Source organism: Cryptomeria japonica, chromosome 7 (assembly GCF_030272615.1).
Source record: "Cryptomeria japonica chromosome 7, Sugi_1.0, whole genome shotgun sequence".
Taxonomy (NCBI): domain Eukaryota; kingdom Viridiplantae; phylum Streptophyta; class Pinopsida; order Cupressales; family Cupressaceae; genus Cryptomeria; species Cryptomeria japonica.
The window spans coordinates 833285972-833307504 of record NC_081411.1 but is presented as its reverse complement, the minus strand read 5'-3'; the positions used below and the strand labels follow the sequence as shown (position 1 = coordinate 833307504).

The 21533-nt window shown below is 36.1% G+C and overlaps 1 protein-coding gene across 1 annotated transcript; it reads right to left on the bottom strand.

The window, feature by feature from the left end:
* Positions 1-6843: 6843 nt before the first annotated feature.
* On the bottom strand, positions 6844-20485 carry LOC131074314 (L-gulonolactone oxidase 2-like). The gene is made up of 2 exons (XM_058010910.1): positions 19841-20485; positions 6844-6855 (listed from the first exon to the last, which is right to left on the bottom strand). Exons 1-2 carry the CDS (start codon positions 20483-20485, stop codon positions 6844-6846), a joined length of 657 nt encoding a protein of 218 aa, XP_057866893.1.
* Between the last annotated feature and the right edge of the window lie 1048 nt (positions 20486-21533).

Sequence of the window (21533 nt, the reverse complement as noted above, 5' to 3'; positions counted from 1 at the left end):
TGGTCTTTGCTTCCCAGAAATTATGACATTACATGCTTACTCATAAGACTAAGTTAGTTGCAAGGATAGACCCATTGAAATACCTTCTCAATAAGGCAACACTTACTGGGCAACTGGCCAAATGGGTAATGATCCTGAGTGAATTCGACATCAAGTATGTAGACAAAAAAGCAATAAAAGGACAAGCCATCACAGATCAATTAGCAGATGCTCCCATGATAGATGATGTTCCTCTAAGTTTAGAATTTCCAGACGAATCCATTTTGACAATGTCACATGCCAAGCCATGGCAACTGTACTTCGATGGCTCATACACACAGCATGGGGCAGGAGCTGGCATCCTCTTTATAACTCCTCAAGGGGATTCTATACCAAAGTCATACCGCTTATCATTTACTTGCACTAACAATATAGCGGAATATGAGGCATTAACAACAGGATTACGAATTGCAGTTCAATGGAAGATCCAGGAACTTCGTGTTTTTGGGGACTCCCAACTTGTCATCCATCAAGCAACTGATTATTACCAAACAAAACATGAGAAATTAATGCCTTATAAACAAATGGTGGATGACCTGAAACAACACTTTACAAAGATAGACTTTGAGCAGATACCAAGAGAGCAGAATCGCGCCGCAGATGCCATGGCTACAATTGCTTCACTGATTGATCTACCTCCAAATGAGACACGCTATGAGTTCTTGGTGGATAACCTTTTGGTCCCCTCATATGAGATCATGCCTACTGAGATGATATGCGTTGTTGGTCCCGAATCCCAATTATATGGTTCCATTTTCACATACCTACGTGACAATACTTTACCTCCTAAAGACAAACTGCTTTTAGTCATCTCAAGGCTTACCAACAATGAATGAGTCGCAGCTACAATCATAAGGTCAAGCCTCGCACATTTGAGGTAGGGGACTTAGTTCTCAGAGAAAATCCTAAAAATAAAAAAGACAGAGAGAAGAAGGGCAAGTTCGAACCAAACTGGCTTGGTCCCTACATTATTAAAGCAGCATATGGATCTGGTGCATATCAGCTCTCAACTATAGAAGGTGAACCTTTGGAGGATCCTATCAACAGCATGCACCTTCGCAGGTTCTACACATAGCTCTTCAGAATATCCTAATTCAAAAATAAAATAAAAATTCAAAAAATTCAAAAATACAAAAAAATTATCAAATAAAAAAATCATTACTTGGTGAAAACCTGGCAAACAGGCGCTTTGTGAAACAAAAAAACATTGAAAAATTGAAAAAATTAAAGAGAAATAATTTCGTCCAATGGTGAAAACCACTTCGGTGGCACCCTGGGCAAGTACCATAGTGAAAACTAGGTTACGAGTGCCATGTGTAGAGACATTGCTCCTCCCTCCTTCAAGATTCTCTTTCATCACTTCACTTTGCACACACTCACGACCAATTCATCCATAATAAACTTACCCATTCCCATCATGGCTTGTTATTGATCTCCCTAAGATTGGTTAGCCATTCATAATAAACCTCCCTTTTCACCCCTTTCCATTCATAATAAATCAGATCCTATCTGTGGCTAAGGCAAATCCTATGTCTAGTGATGGGTGTGGAACTGAGAACATCACATGTTTTGAGGAGTACAGTTTCTTCCAGCTTCCTTCAGTCTATCTGCGCACAATCCGCAATAAAGCAACATTTGCATCACAGATCCGCAATAATGTTTCATCTTCTTCGTAATAAAGTATCAGTTTCATGGATTCAGTTAGTTTCAGATGAGACACAGTAGCAGCAATGGGCTTCAACAAATCAAATCTTTTAGCAAACTCAGACAACATTATGGTTCAGTGCTATCTATCCTTTTTGTGAAAGTAAACATTGTGACCACAATCAAATAAGACTTATACAAGTGACAAGAGACACTAAACTTGAGGACTACAGTGGATGTTGGTGTCAAGTCTTGGTTTTCTTTTGATTTTATCTTTTGGTGACATGTCTTTTAGCTTTTCCAGGATGTCTTTGACTAGAGATTCTATCTCCAGGATGTCTTTGACTAGAAAGGCGAGGATGGGGTATCATCACCTATTTGTATTTGCTGTCTGTGGATTGTCTCTTAGTAATGCTCTGACTTGTCCAAGGATATGAGGACACTGTGAGTCTAGTATGAACTGGGGCATTCCTTGTTTGTGACTGTCTTATCTCCATGCAAACAAGTACAATGACTTTCTGGGTCGAACATATGCCTTGATTGTCATAACCTACTTGCCATAATAAAGCTCAATGATGATAACGCACAAGAAGCTCTTTCACTTTCATATATTTTGTCTTTCATCCCCCTTTCTTGATTGACTTCCATCATCCTTCTCGAGTCCGCATAGCCTACTATCACATGACTAAGTATAATGACACACCAAAAATATTTGCATTTCATGTAGTTGCACTTGCATTACCACATATAAGCATTTCATACATACATATAGATATCACAATTGCATCACATCCTGCACACAACACCTGTTAGCACAATTTACATTTGCATTATCATATTCATCTGCATTTCATACATTCACATTTGCATTGGCATAACATATAAAAACATAAAAGAAAAATACTGCATTACATCATATAAATATTTGCATCCATAGCATAAAACAAACATCACATAAGAGCCTCTCATCACATAGGAACACATGCATATAGCTGCCGCAAAGATGAATCATCTCATATATATAATCATAAAAGTGTCGTGATACATTGATGTCAAAATCATATGGCTAAAAAAAAGCACCCACAGGTGTCTACATCATCATGCAAAAATGGTACAAAACTGATACATAGGGAGCCCTCTACGGCTATGATGAACTCCCTCCCTCGGAGCCGCCTGGCCTCGACGGAATCTGAGCCCCTAAAGGACCCGCCCTAGGATCATCCCGCCTATCCCCTCTATCTGGTGGTGGTGGAGGACCTATAACCCCACCACTCGATGCCTATCTCCTCCGGCTCCCTCCCGTAGCTATCACTGTACGTGACGGTCTATGGAAGCTCCTCGCCCGCTGATCTGCTGGCACTACACCATAGTAGAGATCTCACCAGTAGGCAATCTCCTCCCTTGCTCGTAGGACATAAGCATATCCTGCCCCTGTGTCCTCCACTGCCTGTCTCCTCGCCCTCAGCGCTGTCTCAGCCTCTGTATAATGCTGAATAGCCTGATCACGCTCCCGCTCAGTATCTCTAAGCCTCCTCCTGAGCCGATCCCTCTCCCTCTCCAACTCCTAGATCTCATCTGCCTGGCCCTGGGAGATCTCCCTCAACTCTATCAGCTCATCCTCCTCTGGGTCAACCCCCTCCGCCTCTGCCTGTGGCTCCCCCTATACGGGTGCCTGCCCCTGTACCTGTACCTATACTGGTACCTATCCCTGTATTTGTCCCTATCCCTGTACTTGTCTGGGACCCTGTGCTGCTGGCACCTATAGCGGCAATCCACCGTGACCCCTCACCACCTGAGCCTGTCTCTTCTCACCACCCTCCCTCTGAGGTGCAACCCTCCTCTCTCCAACTACTCCCCCCCTCCTCCGTCAGCCTCTACCCCCATCATCTCCACCGTCATCATTCTCTCCACCCCCATCTCCATCCAATGGCTCTCTCGGATCCATCAACCGTGGGAAGGGATGCTCTGCCCAGTATGCTGTGTACTCAGCATCTATGCCAGCATCCTCAATCTCTAGCCACATGTCCCAGGGTAGGGGCATCATCTCTACCAGCTGTGTAACTGCCTGATCATATGACAACAAGGGCCCAAACTATGCCTGATCTCTGACAGTCCATGCATACATGCCTGAGCCTCGTGGCATCCTCTGAATCCTGCCAAACTGTCGGCCAACCCTGTCCACTAGCTGCCTCTCCAGCACATAGGGCGTCCACCCAATCAAATACTTGCTCCAGAAGGTGTAAGGAAGCTCAACTACATCATCCTCCCACTACTCGCATCCCAGATATGGCCTCCATATGACCACATCAATATCGTCTATCACCCGTCGCCAGTGCTCCAACCTGCCAATCTGTGGCTGCGACGTGATTATATCATATAAGTGCACAAAGCTGCGTCCATGTCCCCTGCCTTTGAAGTGTATTAGTCGGGTAACCAGCATATGCTCATAGGCCCATACCTACAGCAATGTCACCCCGCAGCCCAATCCCACTGATTCGTGGTACACGAACTGATGCAGCTCATAACAGAGGTGTGCCAACACACATGGTCCCCAAGCATATCTGGTGTACTGCATCATCAGTGTCTCCAGTGCTCCTCCCCAACCCACAACCAACCCTCGTGTAGCCCTATCCGGACACAGGAACCTATTGATCGCTCCTCCTACCACTACTAGCAGCACTAGCCCTGTGGCTGTCATGGTGTCCCACGCCACGTGTCCTACCCTCATCTCCAGTCCTGGGTCCTGGAATACTCGTCTTAGGGCCTCCCTGTCTCCATCTTGATCATATGGGATCAGCTCCCCATCGATCGGTATCCTCAGTATCCTATATACATCCTCAAGGGTGACTGTCATCTCACCCATCGGTAAATGAAAAGTACAGGTCTCGGAGTGCCATCTCTCCACCAGCGCAGTCAACAGTCCCATGTTCGCCCGAAACTCAGGCACATATAGAACATGTCTCAATCCCATCTCCTCAATGGCAGCTCGCTCCTCGGTTGTCAGCTCAGGTTGCAACCTCTGAGTAGACAAAAATCTCTAACGTGACTCCAGCATCGGCAAATACTCCTGCAGTCAAGCAAATCACTCATGTCAGTCATAGTGGCATTCCCTGTTTATCACAAAATGCTACTTTTTATCTAAATGCATCTGGCTATCTATCCTAGTGACACTCACTGTTCATCACAAAGTGTTGCTATTTATCCTAGTAGTACTCCCTGTTCATCACAAAGTACTACGTGTGTGACACTCCCTGTTCATCACAAAGTGTTACTCACATTTGCACTCCCTGTTCATCACAAAGTGTTGCTCATATTTTAGTACTCCCTATTCATCACAAAGTACTTTATCTTGGTACTCAATGTTCATCACAAAGTGCCTTGATCTATCCTAGTCTCCCTAGAGGACCTGCTTGAGTGTATCCTCTCAGCAGCTTATCCAATCGACAGCGTATGTTCATCACAGAACTGCTGATTTGACCTAGAAGACACAACTTCACACTTTTTAAGAACACAAACGTGCTTTCCTAACATAAACGCGCTTAAAGACTGCACAGACGCGCCTGCAAAACACAAACGCGCCTGACAAACATAGATGTGCCTATGCTCTGCACATACACGCCTGGGCTACACAGACGTGCCTTCTTGGCACAGACGCGATTGACCATCATAAACGCGGCCGCATTTGACACAGACGCGGGTTCAAACGTAGACGCGCCTGGCACAAATACAAATGTGCCTCGCGATCAAAGACGCGCCTGGCACCAACGCAGATGCACTTAAACATTTTTGGACATTTATTGGACCCTATTCTAAGCGCATTTATTGCTCTACCTACCATGCATTAATGACAATATTAAATGCGTCAAAGTATGAGGAGGTTTGGTGGTACTTACCGGCTCTCCTACCTCTGCTGGCCTCTGAAATCGGCAAACACAGTTGAATCTATGAACGAAAGCCATCGCTACTAACTACTACTGCTCTATTTTCACTCTGCAATCTGCTCTCGTGGATGTGTAGATGACAATGAGGATGTATTTTTCCCCTTGTGGTCTATCTTATAGCCTAACCTAGCCCTCGCCTTTGTTTCCCGAGTCAGTCTTCTTTATCCCGTGACTCTGTCACTTTATCTGGTCATTCTTTTCTAGCCTTTCTTTCTTATCGAGAGATTGTCTGCAATCTTTTCAGACATTTTCATCCAATCTCTCGAGGGGGCATATCATTCCCATCCTAGGGCAACTCTGTATCAGTTCATATTATCTTCTTTGAAACAATGCGACAAGCCGCATTGTCTCAAAGAGGGGCAAAATGTAGACACCTAGAATTGTCATGTCTAATTAAATAAATATTTTATTTATTTAATTACTTTAGCCTAATTCTTCTATTAATTAAATAGATCTTTATTTATTTAATTAATTCATTTATCCTCTTCTAGCCTTATTTCTCATTTAAATAAATACATTTATTTATTTAAATTATCCTTTTCCTAAATTAAATAAATATCTTATTTATTTAATTGATCCCACTTCTTCTATTAATTAAATAAATATTTATTTATTTAATTAATTCATTAACCTTTTCTACCCATGACACATGTCATTCATCTCTTAATTCATACACTACCTACCCCTTTCATTATTTTGTTATTTCTTTTACCTACCCTTTAATCATAGCCGACCTCTTTTTACACCTCTCAATCTTATCCCTCCATTTCATATAGTGTCTTCTATATAAGGAGATGCTTCCTTCATTATCAAACCCTAATTGTTCTATGCATTCTAATCATCTTTTATGCACTTGACTACACTACGATCCTACTCGCAACCACATTCCGTTCTTTGTTGAGCTCTTGTGCACATAAAATCTGAGAGCAAATATATCAAGCAAGATCAATGGAGATAGGAAGAATGGATATCCAAACCCTATTGGACATGTGATGGTATAATCTTTGTGATTTCATTTGATTTGCATTGTCTTAGGTAATCTTCATATGTTATGGTGGATCTTTGTTGTTGTTAGGCTAGGGTTTTGTGGTTGAATTCATTTAGCCTTTCAATATTGTTATTATTGTTATCCTTTTTCACCATATAAACCTCCAAACAAACCCGCAGGACCACACGGATACAATATGGGCAATTGCATTTGAGGAAGGGGCAATAGAACTTATGGGCATGCCTGCAGAAACATTATACATTCTCCAATTCAATGAGAATACCGAGCAAAGCACCATAGAGGTAATAAACAATGTGACGTATAATCAATTCCTCTTGAGCCTAACATGTGGAAATGAAACATACAATAATGAAGAATGACTGAAGGTTACCTTCACCAAGGAAAAGCAGCTATATTTTACCCCAGAGAGCACTATACTTCTTGAGAAAATCAAAGAAATGTGTACTGATATGAGCCCCCAGCCTTAAAGCCAGCACATAGTTGTAAATATAGTCAAGAATCTAATTACCCCTATATAATATAGCAAAAAATAAATCCCCCTCATGCAAGTGCTCAGGCTTAAAGGGAACATACAGTTGTAAATAGAATCAACATACAATTATAAATAGAATAAAAATGTAATTTACCCTTACATAATACAATAGACAGTAAATATTTCTTATACCAAAATATATAAATATGCGCGTGCGCATGTGTGTATCTATGTGTATGCATTGTAAAATAATGAATCATGAATGGCAATTTATGATGGCCATACTTGGAAATTACCTTTTATCTTGATTACCTATTTTCGAAATATTGCTATCATTTTTACATAGACTCCAAATGATCAAGGATTGTGTGATCTCTTAAGTTATAAAGATTTACCAATTGATGTTTTTTAATTAATTGTATGCAATAAATGGTTTGAGTGTGGTTTTTTTACAATTCAAAATTGACCAATTGTTGTTAACTCACAAATTGAATACATAAGATCCTCTTGTAAGTTCTAGAGCTTAACAATAGTTGTTTTATCATTTATTTACTAATTATCCGATAGGATTTTCTAGGTGGGAAATGCCCCATCAAAACAGTGTCTCACATCGATAATGTAGTTGGTTGTCATTCTCTCCATTGTTGTAAAGTTGCAATTGTAATTTTCCTCCATTTTCATGAAGTTGTAGTTGCCCTGGCACATGGATGTGTGTGTGGTAAATTTACCCCACATGGAACCATCTCGAACCTCACAGTGTCCAATCCCTATGATTTGCAATGCCATATTCTATCACTGCAACTCTATTAAAAAAAGAGATTAGAATATGATGCATGACAAAGATGCTCTGTCTTATCAGTAGAGCATTTTAGCAACTACAGGAATTCCTAAACTCAACAAACACAAGATACAATTCTAAGTCAAATTGAAAATCTCAAAACAAAATAAAAATTCAATGGTGCTAGAAATTACAAGAACCCAAACCTCATGTCTGTTTTGAAGTCTCCAAAAGCAGCCATTGTTAGTTTACAGGATACTCTTAGAGATTTTCTTTGGAGCAATAATAAAGATGGCAAGAAGAAACTCCCTTTAGTTGCATGGGATAAGGCATGTTTGCCTAAGGAACTTGGGGGAACAGGAATTCGGAGTCTAGAGAATCAGAATTTAGCCTTAGGTGCTAAGTTGGTTTGGAAATTATATGAAAAGCCTAGCTCCTTATGGGCACAAAATATGTTTCCCAAATATTTAAATAATGGACTGAGAGAGTACATTTTTAAAGTCTCAAATTTGCCTTTGGGTTCTGCTATTTGGAATTTCCTTTGTAAATGTAGATTAGTTATTTTGCCTCATCTCTCATGGATTGTTCATAATGGTAGAAAGGTCATTTTTTGGGATGAAGTATGGAATGGACACACACCTTTGGTGAATATTAGGGATTGGTCTCCTCTGATCACTATTCTTTCCTCCCTTTGGGGTGTTTTTGTAGCAGATTATTTTGAAATTGTGACTAGTGGACCCCTTAAGCTAGCTAGATGGAAGTCAATTGATTTCTTAGATGTTGATAAAAGCATGAAATTAGATTTTGAAAATATTTTGGGGGATAGAATTGTATTTCTTTTTTATTCTAAGGATGAACTTATTTGGACAAATAATATTTCTAGTAAGTACACTGTTAAAGATGGTTACAACTCTCTTATGGTTGCTAAAGACTTGTCTTCTTGGCCTTATAAGTTGTTTTGGCATTTAGCCTATCTTCCCAAAGTTGGAGCCTTTGCTTGGTTGGCAGTTCAGGATAGAGTCCTTACAGGTATGAGACTAGATAGGCTTGGTATTATTGTTGTTTTCCCTTGTGTACTTTGTAACAAAAATTTGGAATCTTCTTCACACCTGTTCCTACATTGTGATTATGCTTATGAATGTTGGCAGTGGTTGTTTGAGAAGTTAAATATATCCTTTGTTATTGGTAAGGATCTCATTTCCCATTTTAGATCTTGGCCCTTTATGTTTGCCTCATCTTTTTATGCATGCCTTTGGATCATATCTCCATCTATTGTGATTTAGAATGTTTGGCTGGAGAGAAACAATAGGATATTTAAAAAAACAAGGTCTCTTGTGTCAGAGGTTCTATTAAAAATTGAGTCTTCAATCTCTGAGGTTGCTTTGTCATTTATTTATAAGAATTTGGAAAATCTTACTTCTTTTTTGTATTGGGATAGTAGAGTTACTAGAGTTTAGAAGCTGCTGTCAGTTTTACCCTCTCATGGTTCAATTTTAAAAAAGAATGATGCAATAGGTAAGAGATGCTCTGCTAGATGGAAACCTCCTCCGTAAGGGCACTTTAAACTAAATTTTGATGGGGCCTCTCGTGGTAACCCTGGGCCGGCTGGGGTAGGCATGGTAATTTATGATCACAATGCAAATTTTATTCAAGCTAAGTGTCATGCTATTGGTTTTAAAACTAATAATTATGCAGAATTTCATGCTTTGTCTTTTGGATTGGATATGGCAATCTCTTTGGGAATTAAGGACTTAATAATTGAAGGTGATTCTATGGTGATTATTCAATGTGCTATGAAAAAGAAATCGAATTGTTGGAATTTGCAGTATATACTTGATCCCATTTTACAAAAATTAGAATTGTTTGAATCTTTCTTGGTATCCCATTGTTACAGAGAAGTTAATAAGATTGCATTTTATTTGGCAAATTTAGCCATTGATAGCAATGCTAATCAGCAAGAGGTGGGTTTTGAGGAAATTCCTTCTAGGGAATGGGAAGGTTTGCAACAATAGTCATATGATTTTCTTGAGTAACGTCGATGTAAAATTTTATGATGATAATTATTCACGCTTTCCCCTTTCATGTCAAGTATTCATGTTCATTGTTTGGAGAAGAGTTCGAGGTCATGGTATTTGATATAATAGTGTTTTTCCAAAAGTTTTTTGATACTTTCTTTTTTGGCAGGATGGTTTTTGGCTCATGGGATTTGGCACAGGGCTTTGGAAAATTTTGTCTTCTTCCATTGATAGCAGCTATGGAGTCTACATTTGAAAATTATCCGATGGGTTTTTTTGGCAAATTGTCATATGGGCTCTATGCAAAACTGATATTATATGTGTTGTGACCGCATTTTGTATGTGGTTTTGGGCGGGGTGTATAAATTGATCCGTTAGATACTATAGGTTTATTTTATGAGCTGTGACCGAAGGTTTTCTTCCCAGGGTTCTTTCCTCTAGTATGCTCTTTGAATGCTGTGTAAAAAATAAAAAATATTAATAAAAAAGTTTAGTGGAATAATCCACTTTTATTGAAAAAAAAAACAAAACTAATTATAGTTAATATTACATAAATATAATAAATGATATAATATTATACTACAAATTAGTAATTATATTTGAGATTAACTTAATTATTATAATTATAATTATATAAATTTTTTAAATTAAATTAGGATTATGCTTTTAAGAAAAAACTATATTTTCACTATAAAATTTGTATTATATTATAATTATTATGTCGAAGAATTTCCTATATGAAGTGAACCATCTACTTATTGAAATCAATGGTTTAAAATTTGGGATAAGAATGAAGACTATAGAATTAATCGCTTAAATTTATATTAATTTAAAAAAAAGAGATCTTTTATAATAAAAATATATATATAAATATTTTAATATTATTTATTAGAAGTTACTTTAAATTAAGTTTAAAATTTATTTTAATTATTTATGTCTTTTTATAATAATTAAAAATTATTATAATTTAATCTATGATTATTTGTCTTATTAAAATTTTAATTATGATAGAATAATTATATTTTGAATTAAAATATTTCGTTTCTTACTATTTTCTTTGAGTATTATCTTTTTTTATTAGACATTCTATTATTTATTTATTTTTTCTGATTCTTCCATTTCTTTTAAGGGTTGATTTTTAATTAAGTTAAAATCATATTCTAATTATTTGTGTTTTTAAATGGAATTATAAATAATAATTAAAAGATATTAGAATTTATACATTTTGTCCTATTTAAATTTTATTTATTATAGTATAATTATATTTGAATTTAATTTTAATTTATATAATAAAATAAATTTTAACTTAACACCTAAATTAAATGTTTAGAGCGAGAGAGAAAGAAAGAGTAACTAACTTTTGATTACTCATTTCATGCTAATAATTTAAGGATATCATATGTCTTTGGGAAGTTATGTTGATGGTAGCATGTCATTTGATTATTATCTCCATCTCCATCTCTCTCCTTTATCTATATCTCCTTACTTCTCCCTATATCTCTCTCTTTTCCCTTTTTATCTTTCCCACTCTATCTAGCTCTCTATCTCTCCCTCTCTCTATCCATCTCTATCTCTCCTTCTCACTCCCTCTTTGTATATCTCTCTACTTCTATATAATCTCTCTCCCTCTTCCCCTCTCTCTATTTTTTTGTATATATTTCTTCCTCTTTATATCTATCTCTATATATCTTTTACTCGCATACATTTTGTCTTACTCCCTCCTTATCTTTATATCTATATCTCTCTCACTCACACAAATACACACTCCAACTCCTATTTCTCCCTCCCTATCTCTATTATATCTCATTATCTCTAGATATTATACACTCCTCTTTATCTCTCTCACTCTCTCCATATCCATCTCTACCTCTCCATATATCACTTCCTATATCTTTATATTTCTATCTCTCTTTCTCCCCCTCTCTAATTATCACCATATTTCTATCTCTATTTCTTTCTCTCCCTCTTGCTCACCCCCTCTATATTTAACAAGTTATATTTACTCTATATATCTTTTATAGCCCTTTATCTATCTCTTTATATCCTTATATATCGCTTCTCTCTCTTTTTCTATCTTATCTCTCCCTATCTCCCCATCACTCCCTCTTTTTATATTTCTCTATTTCTGCTCTAATATATATACACACACTCCATGTTTCTCCCTATCTCTCTATATCTCTCTATATGTATCTTTCCCCCTCTTTATCTCTCTCCCTCTCTCTAAAGTCTAAACCTTTCTCTCTCTATTACTTGTCTTTGTTAGCTCATTTCTCTCACTCTTACCCCCCCTCTCTCTTATTTGCTCCACTATCTCTTGAACAATATATATTTTTCTATATTTCTCTCCATCTCTTTTCAGCTGGTCTATCTATCACTTTGTATACATATAGATATCCCTCTCTCTTTATCTATATTTTCCTCTATCTATATCAATTTCCCCCCACTCTCTCGCTCTGGGCCATCCCTCTCTTTATCTTACCCTCCTCTCTATTTCTCCCCATCTCTCCCTCCTCCATTCCCTCCCTATCCCCCTATTTATCTCTTTATCTCTACCTCTCTCCCTTTTTCTTCTTGTATATCTATATATTTCTCTTTTTCACTTCCAATATATATCTATGTCCCTTATTTCTCTCACCCTCTCTCCAGCTCTATTTGTCCATTTATTTATCTTTCTACCTCTTCCCCTCTCTATATATCTCTAACTCTCTAGTTCTATCTCACTATATATATATATATATATCATATCTCCCTCTTCCTTTATATCTCTCTCTATCTCTACCTCTTTGTCTCTCCCTCTCTATCTCCTCTCTTTCTATCTTTATCTCCCCCTCTCCCTTGCTCTATCTTTTTTCTCCCCTCTTTTTCTCAGTCATCTCTACCTCTATCTTCATCTCTCCCCCTAATCTCTAGACATGCCTCCTTCTATCCTTCCATCTCTCTCTCATTCTCCCTCTTTTAGGACCTCTATATCCTTATCTATTTTCCTCTCTATATTTGTCTCTCCCTATCACTTATTTCATCTATCCCTCTATCTCTATCTCTCTATACCACTATATATTTCTGTCTCTCTATATCAATTCCTATCTCTATCTTTATCTTTCTATATCTTCATCTCTCTCCAACTATTTATTTTTCTCTTCCATATCTATATTTTCATCTCCCCTCTCTCTCTATCACTCTCATATCTCTCTCCTTCTATCCATCTTCCTTTCCCCATTCTCCATCTCTATCTTCGACTCCAACTATATCTTAATCTTATCTCCATCTCTATGTCTCTCTTTACCAATCTCTCCCTCACTCTTACCCCTCTATATATCCCTCTTTCTAGCCCTATCTCAACCTCGTTCTTGCGCTCTCCCTATTGCAAAGATAATATGAGCTTGTTGCTAATAAAACTTGATTATCTTCTCAATTCAAAGGTTTCATTTAAGTTATGATTGAATCCTTGTAAGTGGATGCATTTTTTATTTTAAGCTACCACCTCTCAATTAAGTCCTTTGTTGTACAAACAACATCATGGCCACAAATGAATCTCATGCACTACATAAGTGTATCCAAAAAATAGACCATATTTTTCCCAATTGACCTTCCACACCTCTTTGGCATACCCATTGCACACCAAAGTGCAATTACTAGTTTATATTATTTTATTAAAATAAGAGTTGCAGTTAATATTACATAAATATAATTATTCTAATATAATTTTTTTTAAATGAAAAAAATTATAATAATAAAAAATTCAAATATTTTCATTATAATTAAAAATTAGAACAAGTATTTTTATTACAATACTATGATGGCAAGTACTCGCAACTACGTGGCACTTGTTATATTATTAAATCCCTTAGCATCATCACACCTTTTGTAGGCCCACAACATTTCCACCACTACATGTGTTATGATTTCATTTGATCCGATGAAAACTGCATGTTTTCTTGAACATATAAGAAGTAAAAATTGTAATAAAAAAATAGTTACATTCATTATATGATAAAATGGAGGTATATTAATAGTAATGTGGAGATTATTGTCTCTTTTGGGAGTGGTATGCATTTATGCAGAGCTACAAAGTAGGAATATAATTGAGGCATGCCTTGCCACAACTTGGAAGTGGCAAACACCACATGCTCCTAGGATTTTTAGGAACCTAGCACATAGAGATTTTTTTAAATGATATTACAAGCCTGAAGGCTTGAGGATGACTAGAGAATTGAACACAAAGTTTTCATAAAATTGTAAATTCTTAACAACCCTTCATGCAATTTTAAATAAAAATATGATTTTAGGAAAAAATAAGGTGGTCAAAAAATGGGACATATTAATGTGCTTACTCGAATGTCAATTCAAAATTATATTATGATTTATTCATTTTATGGTACAATAATGGTTTTCAATAGAATATTAAAAAAAAATAGACTTTATCTAAATCTTATTATGGATATGTTAACCAAATGTACTTTAGCTAAATTGTGTATAATAGGTCCAAATTTTATATTTGAAAATTATTTACCTTTTTTCAAAAAAATGATAAATTGTACTTCTTATATTGTCCAAATTGTCTTGAGAACTCTATTTTTATAAATGATCTTAAAAACTATAAAAATATTTTTTCTTTTACGTTCAATACTTTATCTTAATACCATTCCTAAATCTTGTTATAATGTCCTTGTATACTATTTTATCTTAATTGTAGTGTATACTTTGTCTCTAGTGAGTATCCCTTATGTTTTGGAGGCATATTCATGGTGGCCTATGTTTGACCCTAAGTCTCTACAATTACTTTTCTCATCTCCATGATGCAGATACACACATATTTTATTCATTACATTCTCTTCTATTTAAATGTTTTTTACTAATGTAAGTGCTTTTTTGACAATGCCCAAACCCTATTACAAATCAAATAGCTAAGTTACCCAAGAGGTAACCAAGGTTATAACTGAACAAAATTAGAGACAACCTTAGTCATCTTCACATCTGTCTTCCTTCTATGTACTATTGGTCAACTAGATTTATATTCAATACTTGAAAACCTAGATGAAGGGGAATGTGAAACCTGTTTAGTAGCTCCATTTAAGGAAACAACAAAAGAAGGTGGGGTAACAAAAATATAGTGAGATAGAATAGAATCATTAGGGACAAGATCTTTATTAGAAGAAACAAACTTAATCATACAAATAGCAACTAGAGAAATGACAGAAGAATCCTTAATACTAGTATAATGCTTATAAACAACCACTTTATTGTTAGTAGCATATTTAATACTAGTATAATCCTTATAAACTTAATCTCCCATTTTATATTAAAGAAATACAAATATCACATAATACAATAAGAACTTTTTATATAAAAAAGTTAAATTAATAATTGATTAAGCATTCTATGTATATTGAAAGTGATTTAAGTTATAATATAATTTATATCAAACTCTTAGCAAAGTAAATATTATAGCTAGAAAAGTTGGGTGAATGGGCTAAAAAATGAGAGAGTGCTATTGTCTCCCACATTTTGAACTCTATTGACATAAAAAGGGATGGTTCTATGGAGATATTTTTGAACTATGAATATGGATAAGGTGACAAACTCATAAGATTGGAGGCTTCAACAATTTCGATCAATCTTTTTGCATTTGTTTAAAATAATTGATTAGTGTTAACGTATTCTTCTAAGAAATATTCAATATTGAACTAGGCATTATAAACATAATGATAGACCCTACTTTCCTTGTCACTAACTCATGTCATGCTATGATTTCAAATATAAAATCTTGTAGTTGCTTCTAGATTAGATTGTTGTAGCATCGTAAATTGTATCCACATACAATTTCATCCTCACCTAAACCTCACCTTGGCACTCCGTCTTTCAGTGCCTGATGTCTACTTTGATTCTACTCACACCTTCCAAAAATTTGCATTTTCAGCTACCTTTCCAAAGCCTATTCAAATCCAAGTCATGATTAACAGAATCGAGGCACTGGGGGCACCCCAGTCTTGGCTCAGGACAAAGGCACCACCACCACCGTGATCTTCCTAATCAAGACCCAAATTTTGTCCCATCAATGGTCACTTCAATTGGGTGACAATTTACATCTCGTGTCGGTCTTCTCTAGAAATTCATATAATTTATGGATGATTAAATATAAAAAGAGGTCTACCCCTCTCATTTAAGGTCTAAGATGGATGGATCTCTAGAAAATTACACTCTAGAAAATTCAAGTGAGCAAGCAATCGAACATTTGTCAAGCATTGAAGGAGAGGTTAGGTCAAGTTCAAGCATTCAAGATGGCATCCATGATCAACCTTCCATGAAGATATTATACATAACATCCTAAACCCTTGGCACAAGGATTCAAGCAAGCTTAATCAAGGTATTAACTTCAATTACAAGAATTCAAATGAACAGATCTAGCCTTTCACTCAAAAGGAAAGTATTATGTTGCAATTTAATTTCATTTTCATTTCAACTATCATTTCAATTTCAACGTTAATTCCTAAAGCGAGGTTTGACCAAAGGAAAACCCCTATCCACAATGTAATGTCCCCAATTTTAATAAAGTGACTTAATTAAGTTAATTAATTAAGTGGTCCTAAATTTTAAATAATATCATAAGGACTTAATTTTTTTTAATTAATTTAATTATTAAATAAAGGGGCCCAAATTAATAAAATAATAAACTATTGTTGGCTTGCTTGTAACCCTTCGGTAAACTTCTCGGAGCTCTTTATAAGGCCGAGTTTGGCATAGTTGTATGGCATGGTGAATTTTATATTTTTTTTGTATCTGCAAATTCCAGTTGGAGTTTGGCAATGTTGTAGTTTCGGAGGTGCAAGATCCTCTCTATTCTGTAATCATAGTTTCGGTGGTTAGCTGCCACCCTAGTATGCCGTTGGAGATATCATTTCTGATATTTCACTTTGTACTTCATTGTCAGATCTATCCCAGCTATGTGGAAATATAATTACAAATATCTAGTTCTTGGCCATTTAATGGTGTTGGTGTATACTCTATGTTGATAATTCATTCATGTATCTGTAATAATCTTATCGACGAAGGAATTATCTATGATTGGATCCTTCAGTGGAAGTAACATTATCGTACAGAGTATTTGGAAGCACGTGTGACCTACTTTTCTGTACGAGTGGAACTTTATAGTCAGAGCCGAAGGGAGTTGAGTGTTGTTGATTGAGGGTCGAAGGTACTTTGCCCTCAAGTGCTTCCCTCGGGTACTTCCCTCGATAATTTCCCTCGAGTACTTCCCTTGGGTACTTTTCCCTCGTGCATACTTCCCTCTAGTTTTTTTTCCCTCGGGTACTTCCCTCGGTAATTTCCCTAAGGTATTTTTCCCTCACATACTTTCCTCAGTAATTTCCCTCAGGTACTTTACCCTCGAGTATACTTCCCTCAAGTACTTTTCCCTTGGGTACTTCCCTCGGGTATACTTCCCTCGAGTACTTCCCTCGAGTATACTTCCCTCGAGTAGTTTTCCCTTGGGTACTTCCCTCGAGTAGTTTTCCCTTAGGTAATTTGTTGTAAGAGAGCATTGGTACATCACAGTGGTACATGACGTGTGGTGGAAATTTGGGTATAGTACGGTTGGGTACATTACACACAGCCCCCCTCCCCTCTCTCTCTCTCTATATGTGTGTGTGTGTGTGTGTAGGAAATTGATTTAGGTGCTATGATAGAAGATTTTGACAAAATAGAAAATGACAAATAGGTTCAACTTTAATATGTGCGAAAAGTGAAGGACAAGGTAGCTCCCACTACCCTGCTCTCAAGAATTTTGTAGAATCTTCTAACAGTGGACTATTTGTGTCTCCTTGATCCAAAAAACATCTTGCATGTCTACTCAAAAGTTGCATGACTAGGTCACCCTACCCTTTGGATCCTGACAATTTGGCCTAGATTTTTAGTTATAGGAACTATGATCCATCTTCCCTTCTCAGTCCCTTTTTGTAGCTCTATGTCAATTCTAAAAAATTATAGTATCATTGTTTTAGTTCAATTCCTCGTTATTTTCCATAGATCTAATTTTACAATTCAAATACAAATTCAACTCTAAAAGGGGAAGACACAAATAGGCAAATCCAATCAACATCTCAACCCTCTTCTCTAATTGAATTGTGGCTAAATCTATTGGGTTTATATTCCTCCTTTAAATGTAAGGTTGTTCTTGTGTAATTGGTGGTTTTACTATCCTAATTGGTGAAACCCTGATTCACCAACTTTACAATTGTGTTCAAGAATTTTTGCATCAACGTTTCATATCACACTCTGTGATCCATCATCAAGATGATTTTCTATCTCCTTGTGGTCTCTTGATCACCTTGATGATGGATCATGGAGTGTGATCCAAAACGTTGATGCAAAAATTCTTGAACACATTCTAATCCAAAAGAATTGTAATATTTTGATCGATTGTGGAAACTTGATTTCATTAATATAAAATCGTATTAGATCTTAGAGTTTCAAGAAGATAACATTCATAGGTATATAAGTAGAGCGCTTGATGTTAAGACATAAGAAATTTATTATGTACCATTAAAACTATTATGAATGAATATTTTAAAATAAATTACAAAATGAGATTTATCATTTTGAAGTATAAAGTATTTATGTGTCTCTATATGATTAGAAGGAAATTGCAAATTGGGGAATTAAATCCTAAGCAATAAAGTCAAAAAATAGAGAACCAAAACAATTACACATATAACCTACAATATTAGAAAATTTTGATGTTCCAAAGACTTGTCTTGCAAGTCCCAAGCTCTCAATTTAATTCCTATTTACTATTACATAACTCATTCTTGAATCTTATTTATCTCGCATATAAGATCTAACAATCACATATATTGTGCTTAAAAATATTCTAACATGAAATTCTTAACTATATTACTAATTAAAGCTTAATATAAATATTGAAAATACATATTTATAAATCATACGATCACCTAAAAAAATTAAATAGCATGGGAGACAAATTATATTAAAAAAATATCAATGTCTTCCATTGATTTACCAAATAAAATATACATGTGCATTTACAATGATTCAGTCATAAAATTAATCTGCACTAAAAAATGGATATACAAATTTTCTAATCTTCTTTTACAATGCATATAACCTTTATGTCTAGCTAACTTACAACGTTCATCTCACTTAGATGATTGACACCTACCACTTAGCATTATAACCTTGAAGTATGGTAATGTATTTACAAGCACTTCCCAATATTTGAACAATAAGAAGCTTTGACCCTGTTTGATGTTGTTAATACGATATAGAAGGAAAAAGGGATGATAAATATAATATGACCTTTTATTTAAATATAGCAAAAACAAAAGAGGAAATTTCAACTCAACTATTCATTTAGGTCCCTTCTTCACATGTTATTAGATTGTCATTAATCAATTACAAAAAATATCTATGAACATGAGGATTTATAGTTCCCAAATGGTCTCCTTTTCCTTCAACAATAATTACCTTATCTACCATCTCCCCATGGCTTCCATTGGAAATGGTGATATCATCTAACAAACTATATCATCCTCGATATATTCAACCTTAAGAGTGTGTAGTTCTTATTATAAGCTTTACAAAAAGTATAATAAACTTTCATTTAGAAGTTATGTTTCATAGTATGAAGCCCTCATTACAAGCTTTCCAAAAAGTATAATTTTGAATATATTTATTTGAAGGGAAGAGAGATGTTGAGATGGGAGAGGGCACTAGGTGATATTCTCGATTCAAACTAGAGTGTTGGGTAATAAGTTGTAAGGATGTTGTTGGGTAGGTTTTCCATTAAACATTAAGGTCATTGTTGAAATGTGCATAAAAATAGGAAAATAAAGAAAAAAAATCTAAAAATATTTGTTCGATAGGTCTTAATATCCATATTTTTAATACTAAACAATAAGTTAATTCAAATGCATACAAAAAAATTACCTGAGAAATGACTCCGAGAAGGCCAAGAGAAAGCTTGGCAACATCGAGATCGGCATGGGAGGAATTGAGGGTCACGACACTTGCATTCCCTCCTCTCAGGGGAACCACCAATCTCATCCCCACAACGTACTCATGAACAACACTTCCCTTCCCAAAGACTGAGCTTCCATGAGCCCCCATACAGAGGATCCCCCCTATTGTAAGCCCCTTCCAATATGGAGTCTGTGGGAGTGCCAGCTTATATTCAGTGGCTGCGCTTATTATATCCCCCAAAGCTGCTCCGCTTTCCACGCTCATTCTCATGGACTCCTCATCTATGCTAACCACGTGTTTTAGCTCCTGGGTGCTTATGATTAGCCCCTCTTCTCCGCCCAAGCAAACCAATTTGGGAATGGATTGCGACCACTGCGTGACCACCCGCATCTTCTGCTTGTTGCGGCTGCTCGCCGCCACCGCCGCCAGCAACTCTTCTTCCGACGAAGGGAAAACGGCCGGTGTGGCTCTGCATGTCAATCGGTCGGGGAATATTCCATAGGCGTTGCTGACTGTGCAACCGCTAGTGTCGCATTTGACTGGGGGAGCAGGTGGGCTGCAGCATACGCCATTGATGTTGATATTTAAGAGGAGGAAGGGGAAGAAATTCATCGCTCCACTAATTATGTGCTTCCTTTCTTTCGATATTTCAACGAAATTGGATTTGAGTGAGTGGTTGCACAAGAAAAAGAATTTTAAATTTGTCATGTGTTGAGATACGAAGATTTTTCATATTGACGTGGTGTGTTTTAGAGTTGATCGAACTGACGAGGAGATGATGATCAGGTGGAGTGATCAAGTGGAGTCTGAAAACAGGGAAATAGTGGGAGAAGCACTGACAACACTGACCGCCTTTTTTTTAGTACGTGTTGCAGGGCTGCTATGCTTTAGGTATTTTCCTTTTTGTCTTTTAATGTCTACCACACATCCAGAGCTACACCAATGCAATCTTTTTTTTTTCTTCAACATTCAACATGATTTAAGTTTTCAATTTCCTACACGTAAGTACTCAAGTCTTAGAAGAAATTTGGGGGAACTCAACAAGTTAGTTTGTTGAAGAAATATAGCTTTAAATGCATTGAGAAGAATTTCCTCCAAAATTGAGAAGTGACTTCCTCAAATTTAAGGAAATGACATGATTGGAGTTGATTAGGCCAATTAAGATAGTTTAGAAGAATCCAGAAGGCTCTAGAAGAGGTTTAAGAGGCAAGTGGGAGATGTAGGAAAATGCAAGTGGGGGGTGTTGGCAATATTACATTATAACAGACAATGAAAGATTGTTGGCATTTCAATAAGGATATTGAGAAGGTTGTTGATGATTATGGAAATAACTGATTAAAGATGTTTTACTATCTTCATATTATTATTTTGTCATTGATGTCAAGAAATTGATTTTCTAATTCAGTATGATGTTGCCATATCTTGAGAAGTATGATATGAAGATTATAAAGAATTCAGTAAAAGACACAGGAAAGAATATAATGAATAAGGCGATAAGGTATTCAATGGGCAACTACTACCGAGTCAGACAATGATGAGATCATGATGTTTTAGATTGTTTTAACATCATACATATGTTGTAAAATGTAAAGATTAATACTATACTATGTTATCAGGCAATGAACCTAGTCGGTAAACCCTAAGGTTATCACTATCGGTT

Bases quoted from the DNA above. Each gene is read 5' to 3' on its own strand.
- LOC131074314 (XM_058010910.1), bottom strand. From the start codon at position 20,485: ATGAATTTCTTCCCCTTCCTCCTCTTAAATATCAACATCAATGGCGTA.